Here is a 24,075-nt window from a genome sequence, read left to right as displayed (position 1 = left end):
TATCTTGCTTTGACATCATGACCTGGATGAATCGCTACGGAGAGGTGCTAGGATTACCAGAGAAAAATTGTGATGAGTATGGTATCTGGTCAGGGGCCTGGACCTTCATGGTGAAGTTGAGACGTTCAGGTAACTCAGTCGCCCACATCCCTTCATCAGCCTTCCTGGGGAGGGATCGGATCCTGATCTTCTACCGGGGACAGCCTAAGCTGTGTCACAGGTGCGGTGACCCCACACATGGGGTGTCGGCCATCTTGCTGCATCCTGTACAGGGCAGATTAGGTGTAACCTGTGTGGTGATCTCGGTCACCCGTACAGTCGTTGTCCTCTTTCCTTCACTAATGCGGGCTCAACCTCAGCGGATTAAAGCCATGAGGCTGAATCTGCTGGGGAGGGGACCAGCAGAGGCGGAGGAATGGAGGGGCCAGGGAAGAAAGACAGGAAAAAGACGCCTGCCCAGCTAAGGCGTCTAGAGAAGCGTCAACAGGAGAGTCTCGGGCCGCTGGGACGACCTCTGGCGCTGTCCTGGAGACCACACCTGTCGCTGAGGCCCCAGGGGATGATGTGCTGGATGAGGAGGTCAGGAGGATCGAGAGAGAGGAAGGTGCCACGTCCTCAGACTCCTCCCATTATGAGAGTATGGATGAGGATAATAGGGCGTGGCTAGAGGAAAAGCGTAAGCGTGGCGCCAAAAAGAAGAAAAAGGGTAAAAAGAAGGGAGGTGTAAGATCTTCTCCCTCCCTAAGGTACCCAAGGAAGGTGCAACCAACGCCCCGCTCGTCGAACTTTCAAATCGTTTCCTGGCCCTGGATGGAGCCTCTCCTGCCGATGGAGGGGCTGAGGGTGAAGGGCCAGAGGTGGCGGAGCCTGCAGGGGGTGCCGAGTCTCCCCCTGGGGAGTCAGGGTCCTCAGGAGGGGAGACTGGCCAAGAGTCTAGAGGCGAGGATGAGGGGGGAGGTCCTGGATCTGCCCCTGAAGCATCAGAGGTGCGGGATATGGACACCACAATATGTCTAAAAAGGGGGTGTTCATTTCCCGAGGGTGGTGGTAAGATGGGTAAAAAAAAAGCCGTCTAACTCAATCACTCAAGATGGCGGCACCCACTCCGTTGACGCTGGCGTCCATTAATGTCGCTAGCATTAAGTCTGATGCGGCTAGATTTGCGGCCTTTGATTTTCTCGGCCGCGTTGAAGCCGACATTTTATTTTTGCAGGAGACCAGGTTGCCAGATTTGGCGGCCGTGTTTAAAGCTAAGAGGGAATGGAGACACGGGCCTTCCTACTGGTCTCTTGCGGCCGAGCCGTATAGCGGAGTGGCGGTCCTTTTTACCGCACCGGTAGAATGCCGACGAGTTATTGAGTTAGAAATGGGGAGATGCCTGATCCTGGATGTCCTCATGAAGGGACAAGAACTTCGCCTAATTAACATCTATGGTCCCCAGTCCAAGTGGGACAGGAAGTGTCTCTTTATGAGGATCAAGCCCTACCTTTTTACAAGTCGGCAGGTGGTCTTTGGAGGGGACTTCAATGCTGTCACGAGGTCCCAGGATAGGGGAGGTTCCAGAGACAAGCTGACTTATGATAGCGTTGCTCTTAATAGCATAGCCAGTGAGGCTCGCCTGGTGGATGTCCACATCCGGCACACCCCAGGCCACGCAGGGTTCACCTATTATAGGGGTAGCTGCAGGTCTAGAATAGACATGTTTTATTTAAAGGAGGAAGCCATTTCTTCACCAGTTTCTGTTGTTGAGGTGGAGTTCTCCGACCACTGTCTAATTTTGTTTTCTCTGAATGTTACAGAGACCCCCCGGATGGGAAGAGGCTACTGGAAGCTCAATTCGTCTCTCCTGGAAGAAGCAGAGATAAGACAATCCTTTGAGGACTTTCTTCAGAGCCAGGTACCTTTGCTGGGCCTTTGTAGCAGTAAGTCAGAGTGGTGGGAGATGCTCAAGAAAAGGGTGGCGAGATTCTTCCGCCAGCTCGAGCCTCAGGAGCCTGGACAGGTACTGCCTGTATCAGGGCCTGAGGAGGAAACTCGAGCATCTCGTCTCGACTGGAGGTAGTCATGAGGACATCTCCAGAGTGAAATCCTTGCTGAAGAGGTGTCAGTACGATAGACACGCATCTTTGGTTTTTGAGAGGGATTACGGGAAATACCGCTCGCCCGACCCTTACAGAAACTGCAAGATGTCAGTGAATGGTAAAGTTGTCACGGGACTGGTTGACAGTACGGGATCCCTGAAAAGGTCCAGATCTCTTGGGCAGGAGGGATCTAGATAGGGATGTGATGTCGGCTTTCCTGGCAGAAACTGTCCCTGAGCCAGGAGTAGACCCTTCTCTTGAAGTTTTGACAGAGATGATCAGGGAAGAGGAAGTCAGCCTGGCGATTGAAGGGCTCGCCCTCAAGAAATCGCCAGGTCCGGATGGCTTAACATCCGAGTTTTATAAGACCTTTAAGGACGCCTTGGTTCCCCTCTTGACTGAGGTATATAATGAGTGTCTTTCCTCGGGCGCTCTGCCGAAGTCAATGAGGAGGTCAGCCCTGATCATCCTGTCAAAGGGTAAGGATCGATCTCGTATTGAGAACTGGCGTCCCATAGCGCTTCTCAATACGGACAGAAAGGTTTTGGCAAAGGTGCTGTTTAATCGGCTGGTGCAGTTTGCACCCCGGCTCCTTTCGGGGACCCAGCACTGCTCTGTTCCAGGCCGCAGTACATTTAGTGCTGTGCTTTGTGTCCGGGAGGCAGTGGAGCAGGGCAGGGCTGGTAACTGGAAGGGGTACTTGCTGTCCTTGGATCAGGCAAAAGCGTTTGATTGGGTTAACCACGAGTACCTCTGGTCTGTCCTTCTGAGGTATGGCCTGCCGGGGGAGATTGTCAATTGGCTAAAGGTTTTGTACGCAGGGGCAGAGAGTTTCCCGCTTGTGAACGGTTGGATTGGCCGCTCTTTTAAGGTCGGGTCTGGTGTTCACCAGGGTTGTCCTCTGAGCCCACTGCTGTACGTGTTCGCGATTGACCCATTCCTTAGGAGTGTTGATCGTGGGCCGTTGGTGGGAGTCGGGATGGATCGGGCAGCACCGGAAGCCACTCTTAGAGTGGTAGCACATGCCGATGATGTCACCGTTTTCGTGTCCTCGGGAGGGGAGGCGCAATGGGTGATGTCAGAGGTTGATCGCTACTCAGAGGCTTCTGGGTCGAAGATCAACCGGGATAAGTGTGAGAGTCTCTGGCTGGGGGAGGGGGATCCAGGCTTTGATCTCCCGGACACTCTTCCAGGGCCCCAGGACTCTGCCAAAGTTCTCGGCATCGAATTTGGCCAGGGGGATTACCCCATGAAAACTGGGACGGCAGGCTTAAGATCGCCGCTCAGAAGGTGGACCAGTGGAAGGGTTGGTCTTTGACCCTCAGAGAAAGGGTTAACCTGATCAAAACTTACCTGCTCCCGTTGCTGATTTACCTGGGCAGTGTGTGCATGTTGCCAGAACCCCTCTGGACTCGGGTCTACAGTCTGTTCTTCCAGCTGTTATGGGGGAATAGGCTGAACCTAATCAAGAGGGAGGTTACTTACCGCACGAGGAGACAAGGAGGGTTGTGTATGGTCAACCCTGTGGTGTTCCTAGTGAATACCTTTCTTAAGATCAATGTTGCAAACCTCTGGAAAGAGAGGGCTTCTCTGTGGGTATACTCCTGCAGGGGATGGTTTCGGCCTTTCTTCCAGGAGGGCAAGTGAAGGATCTTCGCACACCGCATGGGCATCTTCCGGCTTACGCTACCCCGGTTCTGAAGGTGATTCGCCGGTGGGGTCTGGGAATGTGGGAGATCAGGACCATGTCGAGGAAACTCCTTGACAAGAGGGTTCTGTTGACCCATTTCCAGAAGCCTCTGGCCCTCAGGGATTGCCCAAGTCGGGATCTTGGGGTGGGTTTGAGTTTATTGAATTCCATCAGGATCCCCTTGAAGTTTTGGGACTTGACTTGGCGCTGCTTCCATGGAAAGCTGCTTCAGTGCCCCTTTAACACAAAGGTGTACAACCGGGTGGGCGCTTCCATCCATTGGCCCGGGTTGGCCGGTCTCTCCTATGTGGAGTGGGCCTATGGAGCATTCAGAGGCCTGGGTGGCCGGGACCGATGCACGTTATTCCTAGTTCGTCTAGTGGTCAGGTACCACACGTGGAACGCACGGTGTTTAGTATCGACGCAGCGTAAAATCCTCCCGGTGGATGAGGTGGTTAGGAACATTCTGGGTGACCTGGTGAAGGTGCGCTCTCTGGAGTATGAGAGGCTGGGCACGGGGAGGGCCTCTCTCCTTTGGAGGGGGTTCTCCTTTAGTGTCCCTTAGCCTGTCATCTCCGCTCCTGGTGTTGGGCTGATTCTGCACAGTAGATTTTTGTTTTGTGTACTGAGGTTATAGAGATGTAGTGGCTTGCAGGCGCCGAACCTGGGCTTTATGTGGTTTTGATTGATGTTGTTGAGATTTTATTTGTATTCTGTTTTCTTTATGTTATGTTGTAAATACTGTATATATTGTATATAGAGGGGTTTGGGACATAGTGTTAGGTTGGGAGGGGGGTGATGGTGGTGGGATTTACGAACTGACCTTGGACTCTATGACCCTGGCACTGGTCTGGACTACTTAACGTAAACTTTGGACGTTAGACCAGTGTCTGGGGGTGGGTGCGGGCGATGGATTGTTTAGTGTAGTGTTGTGTGTATTTGTTATTATATATTTACAAAAAAAAAAAAAAGGTGTGGGGTGGTTTGTTATTAGAGGGTGTGGGTGGGTTTATGTATATTTATAGTCATTTTTGTTTATTTGCGGGTGTGGCTTGTCTTTGTTTATTGGTTTGGTTTAGGATGTAATCGGTTGGGTGGGGGTTGTGGTAATTGGTGTTTATTCATTTCGGTGTATTGTAAGTTATTGTTTTTGCTAGGTATGAATGGGGCTGGACCAGCAGGTAAGATATTGTATATATTGTATATTATGTTTTGTTTGTATTGTTATGTTTTTTACTTTTATATAAAATAAAAGATCTACAGGATGTAACTCAGGATCAGTACAGGATAGGTAATGTCATGTATGTACACAGTGACTGCACCACCAGCAGAATAGTGAGTGCAGCTCTGGAGTATAATACAGGATGTAACTCAGTATCAGTACAGGATAAGTAATGTCATGTATGTACACAGTAACTGTACCAGCAGCAGAATAGTGAGTGCAGCTCTGGAGTATAATACAGGATGTAACTCAGTATCAGTACAGGATAAGTAATGTCATGTATGTACACAGTGACTGCACCAGCAGCAGAATAGTGAGTGCAGCTCTGGGGTATAATACAGGATGTAACTCAGGATCAGTACAGGATAAGTAATGTCATGTATGTACACAGTGACTGCACCAGCAGCAGAATAGTGAGTGCAGCTCTGGTGTATAATACAGGATGTAACTCAGGATCAGTACAGGATAAGTAATGTCATGTATGTACACAGTGACTGCACCAGCAGCAGAATAGTGAGTGCAGCTCTGGGATATAATACAGGATGTAACTCGGGATCAGTACAGGATAAGTAATGTCATGTATGTACACAGTGACTGCACCAGCAACAGAATAGTGAGTGCAGCTCTGGTGTATAATACAGGATGTAACTCAGGATCAGTACAGGATAAGTAATGTCATGTATGTACACAGTGACTGCACCAGCATAGTGAGTGCAGCTCTGGGGTATAATACAGGATGTAACTCAGGATCAGTACAGGATAAGTAATGTCATGTACGTACACAGTGACTGCACCAGCAGCAGAGTAGTGAGTGCAGCACTGGTGTATAATACAGGATGTAACTCAGGATCAGTACAGGATAAGTAATGTCATGTATGTACACAGTGACTGCACCAGCAGCAGAATAGTGAGTGCAGCTCTGGAGTATAATACAGGATGTAACTCAGGATCAGTACAGGATAAGTAATGTCATGTGTGTACACAGTGACTGCACCAGCAGCAGAATAGTGAGTGCAGCTCTGGGATATAATACAGGATGTAACTCGGGATCAGTACAGGATAAGTAATGTCATGTATGTACACAGTGACTGCACCAGCAGCAGAATAGTGAGTGCAGCTCTGGTGTATAATACAGGATGTAACTCAGGATCAGTACAGGATAAGTAATGTCATGTATGTACACAGTGACTGCACCAGCAGCAGAATAGTGAGTGCAGCCCTGGAGTATAATGCAGGATGTAACTCAGGATCAGTACAGGATAAGTAATGTCATGTATGTACACAGTGACTGCACCAGCAGCAGAATAGTGAGTGCAGCTCTGGAGTATAATACAGGATGTAACTCAGGATCAGTACAGGATAAGTAATGTCATGTATGTACACAGTGACTGCACCAGCAGCAGAATAGTGAGTGCAGCTCTGGGGTATAATACAGGATGTAACTCAGGATCAGTACAGGATAAGTAATGTCATGTATGTACACAGTGACTGCACCAGCAGCAGAATAGTGAGTGCAGCTCTGGAGTATAATACAGGATGTAACTCAGGATCAGTACAGGATAAGTAATGTCATGTATGTACACAGTGACTGCACCAGCAGCAGAATAGCGAGTGCAGCTCTGGGGTATAATACAGGATGTAACATTGAATTCTTCTTCTGATCAGGGGGAATATATTACACCAGGAGGGAGCATTCAGATGTTGTGGGTGCAGCCTCATTGTAGCGGAGGGGATGACATGACCCCCAGCTGCTTGCAGTCTATCAGGCTGTGAGTAATTACTGATACTCCTTAGTGGTCATAGAGCAGAAGCTCCTGTGGTTTGGTCTGTGATTCAGTAGCCGGTAATAGAGGGATATAGATCCCGGGCACAGGATGGCGGCCATGGAAGCAGACCATGCTGCAGAGTAACCAACATGTCCCCGGCCCTAAAACGATTTACAACTCCTGTATTCTCATTCCTCCTAGGATGAGGGGCGCTCAGGACCTCAGGTTAGTAGATCTTACTGACACCTCCACCAGGTTTCGTTAGGTTAGAGACGCGTCGTCCTATTCAGCTGTAATCTGTATGGGAACCCGCCAGCAGCTGCCCCATCCCTCCCCCCACCCCAGGTGCCTGATAGATGGACAGGACCCTTACTGATGATCTAACATGGCAGACAAGCCTTCCTTCTGTTTCCTAGAATAACCCCTGTAGGCTGCTGAGCATTGGATATTGCTGAGCACAGCGCTCTCCCATCTCCAGCGATGTCTGCACAGCATGGAATAGAGCGTCAGGTCACAAGATCAACCTGTAATTACAGAGGCTCCATCCTGTGTAATAGGGGGGACAATCAGCGCCCCACTGGATGGATGAGCCAAATAATGGAGGCCGAGCGCCTGACCTTATAGTGATCAGAGGAGAAGCCCTGGATGAACCCACCGCCCGGGTCCTCACATCTCCTGAGCAGATACTAAGCCAGGGCCGCACTGATATTATAGTTTAGGAAGATAAAGTAGCGCAGAGGATGGGGCTGTGTCACAGTGATATAGGGGGATCCAGTCCAGCAAGGGACTCCAAGCATCACAGTGATATAGGGGGATCCAGTCCAGCAAGGGACTCCAAGCATCACAGTGATATAGGGGGATCCAGTCCAGCAAGGGACTCCAAGCATCACAGTGATGCAAGGAGGCCGCGGTCACCTGCTATCCACTTTATTATCTACAAAGACATGAAGAGTCAGAACCAGGCTGCGTGCACACCACCGTCTGGAGTGCGTTTTAAGGTGTGAACGCAGCCTAAGAAAGTTTTTTGGTTTATGAGGTGAAGGAGGTGATAGGACACATCAGCCATCACTGGGCAGCTCAAGGGTTAAGTGTTAATGACTTGACCAATTAATTAGTGACTCCCCCCGCAGCACATGGTTTCTACCGAGCATCTCATCCACCTAACGGAACATACCACCAGCTGCTGCAGGTAGGAAGCCATGGGCTGTACCATGTCATTGAAGACAAGGGTGTTGCGGCCGCCGGGTGATACTACCTGATGCCCCGGGAGGGAGAGCGGCGCGGGTCAGTGTGGGGGCTTGTTACCTGGTCCGCCAGCTCCTCGGCTGTTCCCAGGGCATCCGCGGGCGCCATCTCCTCCTGTGCCGCCACTCAGTGAGCGCGTCCGTCCCGCAATCAGACTGGGCAATGGTTGTGGAGGGCGTGGCCCCGCACCATCACGTCAGCTTCCAATATCCGCTGCTATTGGTGGAACGCTGGCGATAAACGGAGTCACGTTTGTTTTTCCACCAATGGCAGCGTCCCAGCTCACAGCTTCATTGTATTGTGCAATACGAGTGCAAGCCCGCGGCGTCCATGGTAAGTGTGGGTGTCCTGCCCTTACTGTCAACGTGGACAGAGCGGAGAGCAGAGGTATCCCCGGAGCAGAGCTGTTGTCCTGGCTGCAGAGGGAGGGCCTGGGGTTTGGCTTTGCTGATTGGCTGCGCTCAGGACAGTGAACCATGTGCCCTGCAGATAAGCCCCTCCCCATGTGCAGGGGGCTGCCAACAAGCTGTCATGTCCATAGCACATTCCTGACAAGTCATCACCTCAGCAGTGATACAGACACTACAGGACACTTCTCCAGGCCATCCCTCAGGGCGCGTTCACACGTTGCGTTTTGGTTGCGTTTTCATTGCGTTTGGAACGCATATACAACAGCTGATGTGAGGTAATTTGCCTAATTACATTACCGTTTACGTTTGTAAACGCAATGTTAACGCATGCGTTAACAAAACGCATGCGTTAACGCTTGCGTTAACATCGCGTTTACGATGCGTTTTGTTAACGCATGCGTTAACATTGATGAAATTAGGCAAATCACCTCTCCTCAGCTGTTGTATATGCGTTTCAAACGCAATGAAAACGCAGGTCAAAACGCAACGTGTGAACGCGCCCTCATGGCCAGTGTAAAATTCCTTAAAGGGGTGTTCCAGTGTATTTTGAAGACTCCTAGGATTCAGCACATGGAGAGAAAAATTATAAAAGCCCACTCCATAGTCTTTCTCCATACCCCCATTCCTGCTCCACTTCCCCATTCATTCTCTATACTCCATTCCTGCTCCTTATCCCCATTCCTTCTTCATTCTCTATACCCTCATTCCTGCTCCATATTCCCGTTCCTGCTCCATATTCCCACTACTTCTCTGTATCTTCATTCCTTCTCAGTTGATGCCTCTTCTAGGGCCAAAAGTGTCAGCAGTCACGTGACCAGCAGTTGGCCTGAAACTGTCCCAAAACTGTCACAGAACCATTCCCATAGGGCGGATTCACATGTATGTGCACACAGTCTGCTACATTCACATGTGCCATAGTGCTGCTCGCCTCCGCCCCTCTCCGTAGGCTGTAGATTCAGCCAAGGATAGAGCTCTATCGTTTTGCACAGGTTCTATCTTTTTGCACCTACAGCTCAGAGCGGTGAGCGCTTGTACCGAGCCTGTGTACCACAGCCGTCTATGCACCACAAGCTTGCGGCTGCACATACGTTCCCCAGACGGGTTGGCGTTCTGCACTGATAACCTGCTGAAAGTTTCTCCCATTTGCACACAGGATTTATGGAGCTCAGCCACAAGGGACCATTGGGTCATTCCAGGGTCAGCTCCATATTTCAGTAGGCCCCTGGGAGACAGAGCCTCAGTGGAACTCATGTGGCATTAAAAATTCTGAAGCTAAAGCAGTCTCCTGTTCCCCAAAATATTCCCAAATTTATCATTCCACACTGCCACCTCATGGTTATTTTATATAAAACACCTATAGATTCAGTATGTGGGCCCCCCCAGCAGCTCTGGGCCCCGGCACTTGCCCAGGTATGGCCAGTGCTGGTGCCGGCCCTGAGTCCTTAGTCACTCATCTTACCAATGCTCTTCTCACTAGATCACGTGCATTGGTGGAGCAGCCATCTCTAGGAACAGTCCTGGTTACACCAAACTTCTATTTAAGAATCATAGAAGCCAATAAGATTAATAAGTGTCTCCCAATCTCTGTAAACTCTACAGGCAGTTCTGTCCTCCTCGTGTGTTTGAGTTCTATCATCACATTTCTGAACTTTACATGCAGTTCTCTCCTCCTCATGTCTCTAAACTATAGTGGAAAGATCCCTTCTTTTCATGTCTCTGAGCTCTACAGGAAGTTCTCTCCTCACATCTCTGAGCTCTACTGGCAGCTCCGTCCTCCATATGTCTCGGAGCTCTAGATGCAGTTTACTTCACCTTAAGTCTCTGATTTCTACATGCAATTCTCCCTGAGACTACAAGGGATATTGGTGGTCCCATATATGGATTATTGGCTAATAACAGCATCATTGGAATAATAATTCTTTATTTATATAGAGCACACAGATTACGCAGCGCTGCACAGAGTTTGCCAAAACTGGTCCTGGCCCTAATGGGGCTCACAATCTATTCACCCACTAGTATGTTTTGGAGTGTGGGAAGAAACCGGAGGAAACCCACACAAACACGGAGAGAACACATAAACTCCATGGATTGACATGGATGGGACTTGAACCAAATACTCCAGCGCACATTTTATTCAATCCACTCTCCAGCTCCTTCAAGCTCACAAATTCTACTTCAAGAAGTCTTTTGTTTATATCACTGCCATTTTTCTTTTTCTCTTCCTCAGAGACACACATGTGGGTGGGGAGAATGCTTATTATTGATACATATGATATCTTTGTACTGCTTAGCAATGTAATATATAGTACAGACCAAAAGTTTGGACACAGCTTCTCATTCAAAGTGCTTTCTGAATTTTCATGACTATAAAAATTGTAGATTTACACTGAAGTTATCAAAACTATGAATTATCACATGTGGAATTATATACTTAACACAAAAGTGTGAAACACCTGGAAATATGTTTTATATTGAGGGCGCTGTCCCACGTTGCGTTTGCAGACGCAGGCGCAGACCAAACCACGCCCACTGGGGCGGTCCGCGGTCCGATCGCATCGGCGATTTCCATAGAAACATAGAGAAACGATGATGCGATTGGACCGCGGACCGCCCCGGTGGGCGCGGTTTGGTCTGCGTTTGCAAACGCAACGTGTGACAGTGCCCTCAAGGTCATTTTGCTGTGATCACTGCTTTGCACAATCTTGGCTTCTCTTGATGAGATACAAGAGGTAGTCACCTGAAATGGTCTTCATATCACAGGTGCCCTGTCAGGGGTAATTAGTGGGATTTCTTGCCTTATAAATCGGGTTACGGCATCAGTGGTGTGGTGCAGAAGTCAGGTGGATACACGGCTGATCGTCCTACTGAAGAGACTGGTAGAATTTGTATTATGGTTAGAAAAAAGCAGCTAGGTAAAGAAAAATGAGTGGCCGTAATTACTTTAAGAAATGAAGGTCAGCCAGTCCGAAAATTGGGAAAACTTTGAAAGTGTCTCCAGGTGCAGTTGCAAGCGCTACAAAGAAACCCAATGACATGAGGAGCGCCCCAGGAAAGGAAGAAAAAGAGTCACCTCTGCTGTGGAGGATAAGAGTCACCTCTGCTGCACCTCTGAGGATAAGTTCATCTAAGTCACCAGCCTCAAAAATCGCAGGTTACCAGCAGCTCAGGTTAGAGACCAGGTCACTGCCGCACAGAGGTCTAGCAGCAGACACATCTCTACATAAACTGGTAAGAGGAGACTGTGTGCAGCAGCCTTCATGGTAAAATATCTACCGGCAACAAGCACAAGAGATAAAAGGAGTGGACATTAGACCAGTGGAAATCTGTGCATTGTCTGATGAGTCCAAATTTGAGACCTTAGGTTCCAACCACCGTGTCTTTGTGCAACGCAGAAAAGTTACATGACTGGCCCTACCGTGAAGCCTGGAGTAGGGGTAATGGAGTGGGGGTCTCTGCTGGTGACACTGTTGGGTGTGATGGTGTGTGGGGGGGGGGGGGCTTTGCTGGTGACACTGTTGGGTGTGGGGGGGGGGGCTCTGCTGGTGACACTGTTGGGTGTGATGGTGTGGGGGGGGGCTTTGCTGGTGACACTGTTGCGTGTGATGGTGGTGGGGGGGCTTTGCTGGTGACACTGTTGGGTGTGATGGTGGGGGGGGAGGGCTCTGCTGGTGACACTGTTGGGTGTGATGGTGTGGGGGGGGCTTTGCTGGTGACACTGTTGCGTGTGATGGTGGGGGGGGGCTTTGCTGGTGACACTGTTGGGTGTGATGGTGTGGGGGGCTTTGCTGATGACACTGTTGGGTGTGATGGTGTGGGGGGGGGCTTTGCTGGTGACACTGTTGGGTGTGATGGTGTGGGGGGGGGGGCTTTGCTGGTGACACTGTTGGGTGTGGGGGGGGGGCTCTGCTGGTGACACTGTTGGGTGTGATGGTGTGGGGGGGGCTTTGCTGGTGACACTGTTGCGTGTGATGGTGGGGGGGGGCTTTGCTGGTGACACTGTTGGGTGTGATGGTGTGGGGGGCTTTGCTGATGACACTGTTGGGTGTGATGGTGTGGGGGGGGGCTTTGCTGGTGACACTGTTGGGTGTGATGGTGTGGGGGGGGGGCTTTGCTGATGACACTGTTGGGTGTGATGGTGTGGGGGGCTTTGCTGATGACACTGTTGGGTGTGATGGTGTGGGGGGGGGGCTTTGCTGGTGACACTGTTGGGTGCGATGGAGTGGGGGGCTCTGCTGGTGACACTGTTGGGTGTGATGGTGTGGGGGGCTTTGCTGATGACACTGTTGGGTGTGATGGTGTGGGGGGGCTTTGCTGGTGACACTGTTGGGTGTGATGGTGTGGGGGGCTTTGCTGATGACACTGTTGGGTGTGATGGTGTGGGGGGGGGCTTTGCTGGTGACACTGTTGGGTGTGATGGTGTGGGGGGGGGGCTTTGCTGATGACACTGTTGGGTGTGATGGTGTGGGCTTTGCTGGTGACACTGTTGGGTGTGATGGTGTGGGGGGCTTTGCTGATGACACTGTTGGGTGTGATGGTGTGGGGGGGGCTTTGCTGATGACACTGTTGGGTGTGATGGTGTGGGGGGGGCTTTGCTGGTGACACTGTTGGGTGTGATGGTGTGGGGGGGGGCTTTGCTGGTGACACTGTTGGGTGTGATGGTGTGGGGGGGGGCTTTGCTGGTGACACTGTTGGGTGTGATGGTTTGGGGGGCTTTGCTTGTGACACTGTTGGGTGTAATGGTGTGGGGGGGCTTTGCTGACACTGTTGGGTGTGATGGTGTGGGGGGCTTTGCTGATGACACTGTTGGGTGTGATGGTGTGGGGGGGCTTTGTTGGTGACACTGTTGGGTGTGATGGTGTGGGGGGCTTTGCTGATGACACTGTTGGGTGTGATGGTGGGGGGGGGGCTTTGCTGATGACACTGTTGGGTGTGATGATGTGGGGGGCTTTGCTGGTGACACTGTTGGGTGTGATGGTGTGGGGGGGCTTTGCTGGTGACACTGTTGGGTGTGATGGTGTGGAGGGCTTTGCTGATGACACTGTTGGGTGTGATGGTGTGGGGGGGGGCTTTGCTGGTGACACTGTTGGGTGTGGGGGGGGGGCTTTGCTGGTGACACTGTTGGGTGCAATGGAGTGGGGGGCTCTGCTGGTGACACTGTTGGACACTGTTGGGTGTGGGGGGGCTTTGCTGATGACACTGTTGGGTGTGATAGTATGGGGGGGGCTTTGCTGGTGACACTGTTGGGTGTGATGGGGCTTTGCTGGTGACACTGTTGGGTGTGATGGTGTGGGGGGCTTTGCTAATGACACTGTTGGGTGTGATGGTGTGGGGGGGCTTTGCTGATGACACTGTTGGGTGTGATGGTGTGGGGGGCTCTGCTGGTAACACTGTTGGGTGTGATGGTGTGGGGGGGGGCTTTGCTGGTGACACTGTTGGGTGTGATGGTGTGGGGGGCTTTGCTGATGACACTGTTGGGTGTGATGGTGCGGGGGGGGCTTTGCTGGTGACACTGTTGGGTGTGATGGTGTGGGGGGCTTTGCTGATGACACTGTTGGGTGTGATGGTGTGGGGGGCTTTGCTGGTGACACTGTTGGGTGTGATGGTGTGGGGGGGCTTTGCTGGTGACACTGTTGGGTGTGATGGTGTGGGGGGGGGCTTTGCTGATGACACTGTTGGGTGTGATGGTGTGGGGGTGGGCTTTGCTGGTGACACTGTTGGGTGTGATGGTGTGGGGGGGGCTTTGCTGGTGACACTTGCGTGTGATGGTGTGGGGAGCTTTGCTGATGACACTGTTGGGTGTGATGGTGTGGGGGGGCTTTGCTGATGACACTGTTGGGTGTGATGGTGTGGGGGGGGGGCTTTGCTTGTGACACTGTTGGGTGTGATTGTGTGGGGGGCTTTGCTGATGACACTGTTGGGTGTGATGGTGTGGGGGGGGGCTTTGTTGGTGACACTGTTGGGTGTGATGGTGTGGGGGGCTTTGCTGATGACACTGTTGGGTGTGATGGTGGGGGAGCTTTGCTGATGACACTGTTGGGTGTGATGGTGTGGGGGGCTTTGCTGGTGACACTGTTGGGTGTGATGGTGTGGGGGGCTTTGCTGGTGACACTGTTGGGTGTGATGGTGTGGAGGGCTTTGCTGATGACACTGTTGGGTGTGATAGTGTGGGGGGGGGCTTTGCTGGTGACACTGTTGGGTGTGATGGGGCTTTGCTGGTGACACTGTTGGGTGTGATGGTGTGGGGGGCTTTGCTAAAGACACTGTTGGGTGTGATGGTGTGGGGGGGCTTTGCTGATGACACTGTTGGGTGTGATGGTGTGGGGGGCTTTGCTGGTGACACTGTTGGGTGTGATGGAGTGGGGGTCTCTGCTGTTGACACGGTTGGGTGTGATGGTGTGAAGGGCTTTGCTGATGACACTGTTGGGTGTGATGGTGTGGGGGGGGGGCTTTGCTGGTGACACTGTTGGGTGTGATGGTGTGATAGGCTCTGCTGGTGACACTGTTGGGTGTGATGGTGTGGGGGCTCTGCTGGTGATACTGTTGGGTGTGATGGTGTGGGGGGCTTTGCTGATGATACTGTTGGGTGTGATGGTGTGGGTGGGGGGGCTCTGCTGGTGACACTGTTGGGTGTGATGGTGTGGGGGCTTTGCTGGTGACATTGTCGGGTGTGATGGTGTGAGGGGCTTTGCTGATGATACTGTTGGGTGTGATGGTGTGGGGGGCCTTTGCTGATGACACTGTTGGGTGTGATGGTGTGGGTGGGGGGGCTCTGCTGGTGACACTGTTGGGTGTGATGGTGGGGGGGGCTCTGCTGGTGACACTGTTGGGTGTGATGGTTTGGGGGCTTTGCTGATGATACTGTTGGGTGTGATGGTGTGGGGGGGGGGGCTTTGCTGATGACACTGTTGGGTGTGATGGTGTGGGTGGGGGGGCTCTGCTCGTGACACTGTTGGGTGTGATGGTGTGGGTGGGGGGGCTCTGCTCGTGACACTGTTGGGTGTGATGGTGTGGTGGGCTTTGCTGGTAACGCTGTTGGAGATTTATACTCAACCAGCATGGTGACCACAGCATCTTGCAGCGGCTGCTATCCCATCCGGTTTGCGTTTAGTTGGACCATCATTTATTTTTCAACAGGACAATGACCCCAAGCACCTCCAGGCTGTGTGAGAGTGATGGGGGGCTACACCAGATGATCTGACCTCCACAGTCACCAGACCCGAACCCAATCCAGATGGTTTGGGGTGAGCTGGAGCGCAGAGTGAAGGCAAAAGGGCCAACAAGTGCTCAGCATCTCTGGGAACTCCTTCAAGACTGTTGGAAGACCATTTCAGGTGACTACCTCTTGAAGCTCATCAGAGAATGCCAAGAGTGTGAAAAGCCGTAATCACAGCAAAAGGAACCTAGAATATAAGACACATTTACAGTTGTTTCATATAAGTATATAATTCCACATGTGATAATTCATAGTTTTGATGCATTCAGTGTGAATCTACAATTTTTATAGTCATGAAAATACAGACATATCTTTAATGTTCATTACAGTATTGTTTTACTGTTATAGTTATATCGAAAAGTCAAATAATAAACTCCCAAGATTTTACAGTAACACGGTACCACTACCATGTCACATCCATTTAACTCATCCCAGAATCTCAGTACGATTAGCTACAAGAATTTTGGACCTCTAGGAGTTCCCTGGATGACAGCTCACATGAGAGCCCTGCATAGAGATCTTGTAGATAGTAAAGAGCACAGCAGTGTGAGAAAACACCCCAGAGGCTTTTGGAGACTATACAATCCTGCAATAAAACTTCAATTTCACAGTACTGCTTCTACTAAGAACATACATAGAGATATGAGTAAACCGTGGTCCAGGGCGGCTACATACCACTTGCTGCCGTATTGATGGCCAAATCTGCTGGTGCATTTTTTTTTTTTTAAAACAAGTTTGTAATTGAATTGAATGTAATAATGAATCTCTTGGCACTCTGTATAATGTGCTGTCAGCTGCTCTGTCTTTTGTGTGTCACCCGCTGCTGGCACTGTACCTTTTCCTGTGTAAACAGCGTGTCCCTTTGTATAATGGGTGTGTGCATGTGCCCTGAGGGTAGACGGCAAGAGACGCGTCATCAGCCCGAGCTACAGAGACCACACTGGATATCAGTCTTGACCTTGTTACATGAAGGTGAAATACAATGTAGTGTTTCCATCTCTGTCTTTTGCCATTTGACTCCTTAATGGTATGAAGTGTCCAGAACCACCTAGTCCAAAATGTATTATATGCAACCTGAATGTAAGCCATGCATGGGTCACCTCTCCACAGGCACACCAATATACAGTCATGATATGAAGACCTTTGGATAGTCACTGTAGTCTGAACCAAATGTCCTGCATACAAATCACAAAGCTCTGTTTACCTGCAGTCACCACTAGAGGGAGCTTATTCTATGTATTTTAGTACTAAAGTTAGTAAGTGCCCCCTACTGGTGGCATGCAGAGGATTTGGAGACTGAGGTCAGCACAGGAGAATGGGATGGCCACACGCCACCTAATCTCTGCTCCCACCTGGTGCTTATTTGGGAATAAATAGCATATTGTTAGGTTTCTGTATTCTTCTCACTGAATGACATGCCAGCGTTCCTCAGAATTGAGTCGGCTGAGTAATCCTGGGAAGTAGAACTATGGACCCCAATCTGCATCTACAAGTTTTCTCCTAAGCCTCTGAGGAAAGGCAATCATTTCGAGGCATTACTTGTTAAAGAACGAGGTTTTTGCAGACATCACAGTTCAGGGTGTCAGGTAAATAGGCCGGCAGCCCTCCGCCATACAGGAAAGCATGAAGCAAAGTAACTCCAGTACTTCCATCCCACAAGAAAGAAAAACTGCAACATTCAATTGTAACATACTGACATTTCCATCAGCTTCTTGTGCTGAGATTCTGGGATCAATATTAGATTGTGGGGGGGGATCCAACATTTGGCATTGTAACCAAATAGCTGATATTAGGAGGCGCTGTTAATGTCCAGTGCATCCTGTGCTGCCTGTCCTGACCTCCTGTCTGCCCCTGACCATGCTTCTGCCTCGCGACTTTGTACCTCACTTTGGCTGCCACTGCGGACAAAGTCGCACCTGTGGAACAACTTGGTGGTAGCACGCCGCAGGAAGTTCAACCTGCTTTGCGGCGGGCTCTGGTGAAAACCAGGTGCTACTTAGACTACGGTCCCAGGTGTCGGCTTACATCATCATCTGCGGTGGTCCAGTGGGTCCGGTACTCCTGGTGCCTGACAAGTGCTATTCGCTGTGTAGTGGCCATGATGGGTTAATGCAGCTCTACCTCCATTAGATGAATTGTGTTCCTTCAGTGTCTGGGCTCTCAACAATAGTAAACCAGATAAAATAGGCAAATGGTCAAGTGCTTGTGGGCTGCAAAACACACACAATTGTGTGCATGAGGCCTTACTGAGAAATTACGACTTTATGATATTCTCATAACTTTCCACGCATCAGAAGTGTCCTCTAGGCGTGTTGTATCTGTCACCAGGAGTCACCAGGAGTTTTGGGCATTACTGTGGTTTCAAGCAAAAATACTGAAAATATCTCCCCTGACTCCAAACTCTTAAATATGTTTTTATTCATTTTTTTTGTTTCTTTGTCCTTTATGTAAATTCATAATTTTTAGTAAGCCTCATTAGTAACCCCATGTGCTACTCACTGCTTACAGAATGGAGATTATTTTATTACACAGAATATACTGTCACATATATGAGGAAGATGTGGTGTATAAAGTGTGATAATCTATTAAAGTAGCATTAGTTATATTTACTTTTATTAATCTGCTTATGCCATCCTCCACCATGGACTAAAGTCTCAGCCCTTAAAGGGGTATTCCTACCATGTAGACAAGTTTCTTATATGTACTCCGGATAACAAGATAACACATTGTCTAATCACGGTTATTAACAAAAATCCAGCATTTCACAGAAATAAGTCCAACCGCTCTCTATTAGATCTGCTGTACACAATTTCAGTTGCCCCTAGACACGACCCTGTAACTTCTGACTTTAGGGTCGGGTGACCACCATCTTGAATTTCGGTGTGAGATGGAGATGAGATTTCTGTCTCCTGTGTGTCTGTAGCCCCGCCCCCTGCATGGAGCTCAGAGACACTAACTGATCACTTCCTGCCAGGAGATCGTGAGCAGAGAGAGAGGCTATAAAGTACAAGGATATAAGTGATCCGGGGGAGGCAGGCACATGTCTGTGAGATGTAGCAGGGCTAAAAGTGTAAAAGTCTGTCAGCGTCTGTGTAATCTCATGCATTTCTGATCTGTCTCATCACTCTTTCTATTTATCACCCCACAGAACTAGATGGATCATAATGTGTCTGCTTAGAGAGGCCCCATCCACGTCCTGAGATTTTGCACTGACTAGCCTAGAGAGTGATATGAGCTAAAACAGCAGTAACATTGTAAAGTAAGGAGTTAAATGATCTTTATTGTGTTACCATCACTAGGGGATCGAAATGGGAGAATTGTCCTTTGTGGGAAAACCCCTTTAATCGTGTGTTAAAAGGGCAAAATATTTGCTGTGAAGTGAGAATCCTGTTCATCTTCATATTATCAATAGTATAAAAACTAATTACCGTATTTTTTGGACTATAAGACGCACTTTTTTTCCCCAGAAAATGGGGAAAAAACAGTGGTGCGTCTTATAGTCCGGATGTACCGCAGGAGGGAACGGAGGGCACCTGGCTGCGCTCAGCCAGCTAATGCTGGCAGAGCGCAGCCCTTCACAGTAAATGCACAGCGGCTCGCTGTGCTCCTCTCCTCCTCTCTTGTATGTGCGCAGCCCGCGGCTCCCAGTCGGCAGGCAGTGAGCTGGCTGGCTGCACAGCGCTGCCCGCACAACGCTGCCCTGAGTCTCTTATAGTCAGCTGTAAGGTGAGTGTCTCTGGCTGGAGCAATGCTCTGCAGCACTGCTGCAGAGTATTGCTCCACATCGGAGACACTCAGCTCACAGCATAAACAAGAGGGACACAGTCATCTCCCAGATCCTCCGGTGTGTGGATATCACATGACCCCGTGATGTCACGGAAAGGGGCGGGGCCTCCCGGAAAAAGCAGGAAGTAAGTGAGCTTCCATGTGTGACTGCAAGTGGCGAACAGAAACCTTACAGGAGCAGCGTTATTCATGTGTATGGAGGTGAGGTCCTAACAGGAAGGAGGAAAATACTGATTGCTTAGTATCAGGGGAGCTCATCTGGAACAAGATATGTATGTTTTGTGCGACTGCATGGCTGCTTTGCCTGAGGTGTATGTTAAATGGGACTGTGTGTCTGGTGGGGGACTGAAGTCTATATAGATGTATTACTGAGGGGTTGGTGGCTGTATATATATGTATTATTGGTGGGAGGTCGACTGTATGCGGATGTGTTACTGGTGGTGCGGCGGCTGTATGCGGATGTGTTACTGGGGGTGCGGCGGCTGTATGCGGATGTATTACTGGGGTTTGGCGGCTGTATGCGGATGTGTTACTGGGGGTGCGGCGGCTGTATGCGGATGTATTACTGGGGGGTTGGCGGCTGTATGCGGATGTGTTACTGGGGGTGCGGCGGCTGTATGCGGATGTATTACTGGGGGGTTGGCGGCTGTATGCGGATGTGTTACTGGGGGTGCGGCGGATGTATTACTGGGGGTGCGGCGGCTGTATGCGGATGTATTACTGGGGGTGCGGCGGCTGTATGCGGATGTGTTACTGGGGGTGCGGCGGCTGTATGCGGATGTGTTACTGGGGGTGTGGCGGCTGTATGCGGATGTGTTACTGGGGGTGCGGCGGATGTATTACTGGGGGTGCGGCGGCTGTATGCGGATGTATTACTGGGGGTGCGGCGGCTGTATGCGGATGTATTACTGGGGGGTTGGCGGCTGTATGCGGATGTATTACTGGGGGGTTGGCGACTGTATGCGGATGTGTTACTGGTGGTGCGGCGGCTGTATGCGGATGTGTTACTGGGGGTGCGGCGGCTGTATGCGGATGTATTACTGGGGGATTGGCGGCTGTATGCGGATGTGTTACTGGGGGTGCGGCGGCTGTATGCGGATGTATTACTGGGGGGTTGGCGGCTGTATGCGGATGTGTTACTGGGGGTGCGGCGGCTGTATGCGGATGTATTACTGGGGGGTTGGCGGCTGTATGCGGATGTGTTACTGGGGGTGCGGCGGATGTATTACTGGGGGTGCGGCGGCTGTATGCGGATGTATTACTGGGGGTGCGGCGGCTGTATGCGGATGTGTTACTGGGGGTGCGGCGGCTGTATGCGGATGTGTTACTGGGGGTGCGGCGGCTGTATGCGGATGTGTTACTGGGGGTGTGGCGGCTGTATGCGGATGTGTTACTGGGGGTGCGGCGGATGTATTACTGGGGGTGCGGCGGCTGTATGCGGATGTATTACTGGGGGTGCGGCGGCTGTATGCGGATGTATTACTGGGGGTGCGGCGGCTGTATGCGGATGTATTACTGGGGGGTTGGCGGCTGTATGCGGATGTGTTACTGGGGGTGCGGCGGCTGTATGCGGATGTGTTACTGGGGGTGTGGCGGCTGTATGCGGATGTGTTACTGGGGGTGCGGCGGCTGTATGCGGATGTGTTACTGGGGGTGCGGCGGATGTATTACTGGGGGTGCGGCGGCTGTATGCGGATGTATTACTGGGGGTGCGGCGGCTGTATGCGGATGTATTACTGGGGGGTTGGCGGCGGTATGTGGATGTATTACTGGGGGGTTGGCGGTGGTATGTGGATGTAGCACTGGTCAGAAAGTCGATAGTGAGCAGGAGTATGTGTATGTATGCCACATTCAGTGGGGGCCTCCACAAGATTTTGTGCCCAGGGGCCCCCACCAACCTTAATCTGGCTCTACCAGTGAAAGCTATTAGCAGTAAGCGCAGCCCGTGAAAACTTACGGCAGCATGCAGTGCATGCTGACTGGACTATTCTGCCCCCAACACTGGTTGGCTGAGCTTGCTGCTAGCCAAGCCGTAGCCAATCCGTGTTGGGTCAAAGTAACAACACTCCCCCGACCACCAAGTGTTCTGTATAGAGCTGAATCTCACAGAACACTTGTAGTGTCGGCACGGGAATCATCCTTCAGCACCAGGTAACAGTGTCCCATATACTCTCCCCTAATAAAGTCTCCCCATTTATTCTCCCCACACAAAGTACACTATTAAAACTTCACCAAATGTCACACAATGACCCCTAATAAAAGTATCCCCTACACAGTCCCCTTAGGCTACATTCATGGCGGGCACACGTCGTTGTCCAGGAGAGGAGGAGGTGGTGAGCGCTGCTCGCCCCTGCCCCTTTCCAAAGAGAAACATGGCTGCACAGCACTGCTGTGTACAGTGCCGTTACTTTACTGTTACTTTATTAAATATTTTAGTACACTATTTGGGGAAAAAACATTTTTTCTTATTTTTCCTCCTCTAAAACCTAGGTGCGTCTTATGGTCCAGTGCGTCTTATAGTCCGAAAAATACGGACTATACGGAATAGTAGTTAAATTGGTATAAATAGTGGGCAGTAATATAGTAGTTATATTCCTGTACATAGGGGGCTGTATTATAGTAGTTATATTCCTGTACATAGGGGGCAGTATTATAGTAGTTATATTCTTGTACATAGGGGGCAGTATTATAGCAGTTATATTCTTGTACATAGGGGGCAGTATTATAGCAGTTATATTCTTGTACATAGGGGGCAGTATTATAGTAGTTATATTCTTGTACATAGGGGGCAGTATTATAGTAGTTATATTCTTGTACATAGGGGGCAGTATTATAGTAGTTATATTCTTGTACATAGGGGGCAGTATTATAGTAGTTATATTCTTGTACATAGGGGGCAGTATTATAGTAGTTATATTCTTGTACATAGGGGGCAGTATTATAGTAGTTATATTCCTGTACATAGGGGGCAGTATTATAGTAGTTATATTCCTGTACATAGGGGGCAGTATTATAGTAGTTATATTCCTGTACATAGGGGGGAGTATTATAGTAGTTATATTCTTGTACATAGGGGGCAGTATTATAGCAGTTATATTCTTGTACATAGGGGGCAGTATTATAGTAGTTATATTCTTGTACATAGGGGGCAGTATTATAGCAGTTATATTCTTGTACATAGGGGGCAGTATTATAGTAGTTATATTCCTGAACATAGGAGTAGCATTGTACTAGTTATATTTTTGTATATGCAGAATGCAGTATTTTATTAGGTGTTTTAATACCACAGATAAGTATAATAAAACATGTGTATTAGGGTAGGCAATATTAGTAGCATTACCTTCTCTATAGGCAGTGTGACTTTAGTTTGGCATGTGCTGCTTGAGTTAATCACATTCCAGGAGATGCTGACCTAATGTGAAGGTATTGTAAGTCTATCAGATTTGTAACCTCATTATGGAATTAAAATGCAGGGACACTGATGACAAATCATCTGGTGCAGAGAACAGCAGAGTCATTGACGGCAGCATCAGTATCAGACCCTTCAGACCGTTCTTTTATGTGACTCAATGGTCTCTAACTTTGACTCATCAGCTGATGTAATAATATAACGCCGGCTACTGCCTGATTCATTTTTGTGACGTAGCTTTTGGGAAAATAAGATTTCTTCTTTAAAGGGGTTTTCCCATGAAAGAAAATTCTCAAATCTCAATCATTTAGTGATGTTTACACAATTCAGATAATTTTAACCCTTTACTTTATAATTTTACTCAGTTTTATTTTTGTTTTAGCTCCTATCACTCTTCTGGCTCCTTAGTGTTGAATCCCAGGGTGTGGGTGGGGACTCTCTAGCAGACTCATTACTGTATCATCCATCTAGTTCTGTGGGGAGACAATGTGGTTACATTAACAGAGTACAGGTTTATATACACTTTCATCTGGCTACTGACATTGTACTAACACACTGACATGTAGCGAGATGAGACAGATGAGAGATGCATGATATCTATTACACAGAGGCTGACAGGCTTTTACACAGTGTGAGCTCTGCTACATCTCACAGCTATGTGCCTGCCTCCCCCTTCCCCGGGATCACTTATCTTCTCCTAGTTTGCAGCCTCTCTCTCTGCTCACCATGTGCTGGCAGGATGTGATCAGTGAGAGTCTCTGAGCTCCATGCAGGGGGCAGGGCTACAGACACACAGCAGAGAGAGAGACAGAAATCTTATCTGCACACAGAAATACAAGATGGCGCCCAACCCTAAGGGTGAAGACACACATGGCGTTTTTGGGCCGTTTTTACTAAGTGCGTTTTCAGATTGTAAAAAACGCATCCGTTTTTGTCCGGTTTTCCGAATTTGCGCAATTACAAACGCATGCGTTTTTTACGATCTGAAAACGCACTTAGTAAAAACGTCCCAAAAACGCCATGTGTGTCTTCACCCTATGCCAGAAGTTACTGGGTCGTGTCTAGGGGCAACTGAAATTGTGTACAGCAGGACTGATAGAGACACTTTGGCCTTATATCTGTGAAATGCTGTAGTTTTGTTAGTAACGGTGAATTAGAGAATGTGTTATGTTGTTATCCTGAGTACATATAAAAAACTTGTCTTTGTGGGAATAGCCCTTTAATAAAAGCACTAGAAAACTTTCACATAACAA

At 49.6% G+C, this 24,075-nt stretch overlaps 1 protein-coding gene across 4 annotated transcripts in view; it reads right to left on the bottom strand.

Moving 5' to 3' along the window:
• Positions 1 to 24,075, bottom strand: part of LOC140128194 (surfeit locus protein 4-like) — a 319,398-nt gene that overhangs the window by 7,407 nt on the left and 287,916 nt on the right. The window contains exon 1 of one of the 4 annotated variants that reach the window (XM_072149709.1): positions 8,065 to 8,327. The exons of the other annotated variants lie outside the window; for them this stretch is intronic. Within the exon in view, the coding sequence (XP_072005810.1) occupies positions 8,065 to 8,112 (48 nt within the window). The 5' untranslated portion in view covers positions 8,113 to 8,327. Of the gene's footprint in view, positions 1 to 8,064; positions 8,328 to 24,075 lie in introns of those variants that run through there. 4 annotated transcript variants of the gene reach the window in all.

This window comes from Engystomops pustulosus, chromosome 4, assembly GCF_040894005.1.
Source record: "Engystomops pustulosus chromosome 4, aEngPut4.maternal, whole genome shotgun sequence".
Lineage (NCBI taxonomy): Eukaryota > Metazoa > Chordata > Amphibia > Anura > Leptodactylidae > Engystomops > Engystomops pustulosus.
Note: the sequence above shows the minus strand (reverse complement) of the source record. Positions and strands in the feature narration are given on the sequence as shown.